Source organism: Helianthus annuus, chromosome 6 (genome assembly GCF_002127325.2).
Source record: "Helianthus annuus cultivar XRQ/B chromosome 6, HanXRQr2.0-SUNRISE, whole genome shotgun sequence".
NCBI classification, from domain to species: domain Eukaryota; kingdom Viridiplantae; phylum Streptophyta; class Magnoliopsida; order Asterales; family Asteraceae; genus Helianthus; species Helianthus annuus.
This window is the reverse complement of record NC_035438.2, coordinates 74100269-74103717: the sequence shown is the minus strand read 5'-3', so window position 1 is coordinate 74103717 and position 3449 is coordinate 74100269. Positions and strand designations below refer to the sequence as shown.

The 3449-nt window shown below is 37.8% G+C and overlaps 1 protein-coding gene across 1 annotated transcript; it reads right to left on the bottom strand.

The window, feature by feature from the left end:
* Positions 1 to 2511: 2511 nt before the first annotated feature.
* LOC110864101 lies at positions 2512 to 3218 on the bottom strand. Its single transcript, XM_022113209.2, has 2 exons — positions 3041 to 3218; positions 2512 to 2963 (listed from the first exon to the last, which is right to left on the bottom strand). Exons 1-2 carry the CDS (start codon positions 3209 to 3211, stop codon positions 2520 to 2522), a joined length of 615 nt encoding a protein of 204 aa, XP_021968901.1. The 5' UTR covers positions 3212 to 3218; the 3' UTR covers positions 2512 to 2519.
* Positions 3219 to 3449: the final 231 nt, after the last annotated feature.

Below are 3449 nucleotides of genomic sequence, written 5' to 3'. Positions count from 1 at the left end.
ACACATCTGTGTTTTGTCTTCTCGTTATCTTTGTAGTAATACATTGTTTGGTCACGTTTAGTATAACTCATGGGTGTTAAGTGTGTGATATACATCGGGGGTAAGTGGGAGGTTGTTAACGGGAACATCGAGTATGTTGCCGGTCACGATTGTATTATTAGGCGTGGTTTAGAAGTTGAAACTACTTTTTCCTACATCACTTTTTTAAGTTATATTCGAAAGATGTGTGATATTCAAAATATTACTCGGATATCCTACCGGATGTCTTCGTTTACAGATCCGATAGATATAATGAATGATAATGATGTTGTTTTTTTCTTTAATTTGGCTAATAGTAAACCATTTGAATTATTTCAGTTATATGTCATTCAAGAACCCGGTGTTGAGTCTTCTGATTGCGCATTTTTAAACAATTTCAAAGTTCCTGATTTGAATTTATCTTTTGATGATAGTGATAAAAAAATTAATGAAAACTGTACCCAATTATATTTACCGAGTAATACCCAAGGCATATCTTCTATTGTGTTTGAGCCAGGCCACATTTTTAATAGCAAAGAGGAAATGAAACTTGAATTGGGTAAAAAATGTTTGATAGAACGATTTGAGTTTAAAGTTGATAGATCGTCTAAATCACGGTACGAAGTGTCATGTTTTGTTGATGGTTGTGAGTGGCGTTTTAGGGCATACAGCTTTGCTGGTGATAGCGCATTTTACGTTAAATATTTTAACGATAAACACACTTGTTCAAAGACGCTCACACACCCACATTTTCGTCAGGCAAACCCCCAAGTTGTGGGTCATTATTTAGTGCCTCAATTAAAAGACGGTGGTCGAATTTATCGCGGAACCGAGATAAAGTCCGATTTTAAACAAAATTTAGGAATTGATATTAGTTACATGCAAGCATGGCGTGGAAAATGTCATGCTTTAGAACTCTTGCAAGGTACAAGCAGAGATTCTTTTGCCGAACTCCCAATCTATTGTTACAATTTGGAGCGGGCGAATCCGGGAACCGTGACTCACATTTGGGTTGACGACGAGAGTCGATTTGAAATGGTATTTGTGGCTATTGGTGCAGCGGTAAGTCGGCATGGACCTTAATAATATTTTTTTTATCTTAAAATATGATGGTCATTCACTGATTTTTTTTTTCAGGTTCGTAGTTTTATGCGTAATTTAAGACCTGTTATTATTATAGACGCTGCCCATTTGAAGGGTGAATTTAAAGGAACATTGTTTTTAGCAGTTGGCATGGACGGAAATAACCAGATTTTACCAATTGCCTATGGAATAGGCAAATCAGAGGATGGTGCTTCTTGGACATGGTTCCTCTCAAAGCTTAAAGGTTGTGTTGGTGAAATTCCAGATATGGCGATCATATCGGATAGGGCCAATTCAATACATTTAGCTGTAAGCAACGTGTTTCCACACGCTTATCATGGTCTCTGCTGTCGACATTTAATGGTGAACTTAAGTTTACCGTCGAATAAAAAAAAGGAATACCAGAGCCTCTGGTGGAAGACCTGTAAATCTTACCGGTTGTCTGATTTTAATGAGGCTTTCCACACTCTATGTCTTGCAGTTCCTAGAATACGGAACACTTTAATAAGTATCGGGTTTGGACGGTGGGCAAGAGCGCATTGTCCCGGCAATCGATATCATTATATGACATCTAACAGTGCAGAGTCAATTAACGCTTTGTCTAAAGACTATCGTAAATTGCCAGTAACCCAACTTATTGAATTTTTCCGTCAATCTGTTCAAAAATGGTTCTATGATCGTCGGCTGGAGGGAATTAAGGAAAGACATGAGCTTACCCAGTGGGCTCAAAAAAAATTGCAAAGAAAATTGATGGGTCTAGAACTTGGACTGCCGCTGGTGTAGGGTTGAACACCTTTGATGTTGACGACAGGAAAAAACGTGGTTTTGTAAATTTTTACGATCGAACATGTAGTTGCCGTGTTTGGCAAGTTTCTGGACTACCCTGTGGGCACGTGATTGCTGTATCCAAATTCTTAGGTGAAACTGACTGCAGTCATTATGCTTTCCGATGTTATTCCAATGAAGTGTATAAAAAAACATACGAGGAAGCGATTAATCCTCTTCCTCATAAATCTGAATGGGAGATACCAGAAGATCTTATAAATGTTCGCCCCCCGCATATGACAAAACGTCAGTCGGGCCGTCCGCGAGCAAACAACAGAATCTTGTCTCGAGGGGAAGAACCCACGCCTCTATATTGTGGTAGGTGTAAGACACATGGACACCATCGTGACGTTTGTTCAGCCCCAATCCCATCGCAACAACGTTCGCGTAAAGGCAAGGAAACCGTTGCTCACGAAGACCCAGGAAATAATCCGTCTGATAATTATTTTCCGTCTTATAATTTGGGAGATTTTTAGTTTTAGTGTAGTATTTTGGAAATTTTTTTTATGCACAACATTCTGTTGAAATCCTTGTACTTGAAAAATATATTTATATTTTAACTTGAATTATTTTAACATGCATAGATACAAACATCAGTTTTTTTTTGGTGTGAATCGGCCAGCGTAGAGTTCATCCGCCATGTACCGTCTGTATCTGACACAAGCATCCTGTAGATTTTCCTCTTCCCATGTCAATGCAAAGTTTTGAACAAGTTTTTCCATTAACATACAAATAATTACACCTGAATTTCGACCTGTATGATCCCCGTTATCTGGCCACACATCATCCCCCGCACACTCCAAGGTATCTGTCTCGTTTATTCCAGAAAGTTGCCAGTACGATATGCGACCCAAAAACCATAAGAATGGAGACTCAAATTCAAGTAGAATTTGATGTATTTTTTTATGTATGCAAAACGACTCTCCACAATGCATTACATTACAATTATTTGGGAAATAAACTTTAACTTTTAGTGACAACATGTTTATCTGTAAGATTAACCAGTGTTGATCCTTGTGTGAAACTGGCATGTAGACCTACAAAATGTCGATATTTAAATGGCCGGATCAAATTATTTTTGGATGAAATTAATAAAATAATAAACAACTTTTACCGTATCCACATTCCAAAATGCAGGAAATTTTTGTCTAGACCCATCTGCATAGCTGTAAGCATCATGCTTCTGTTCAACTACCATGTTGAAAAAATGAGGGGGCATAATTGTCCAACGATAATCATTAGACTGGCATGGCCGTGTCTCGCTTTGAGTTTCCCGTAAATACATTAGCTTGTTACACCATGCATTTATGTGCTGGAAATTAAAGGGCAAAACTAATTTTAAAATATTAAAAAAAAACATATATAGTTCGTATGTTTAGATTTTTAAATACCGTTTCTTGTATAAAACCATTGCCACAAAACCCAAGAAGTCCGCCCCACCAGTCTTTTCCTAACGGTGTAACGCCCATGTATGTCGAATAGCAAGTTGGTGTATCACCATCGTAGTAAAACTCAAGAACATT

Bases quoted from the DNA above. Each gene is read 5' to 3' on its own strand.
- LOC110864101 (XM_022113209.2), bottom strand. From the start codon at position 3,211: ATGTATTTACGGGAAACTCAAAGCGAGACACGGCCATGCCAGTCTAAT. The intron at 2,964-3,040 runs GTAAAAGTTGTT...GACATTTTGTAG, and splicing joins CATTTTGGAATGTGGATACG to GTCTACATGCCAGTTTCACA.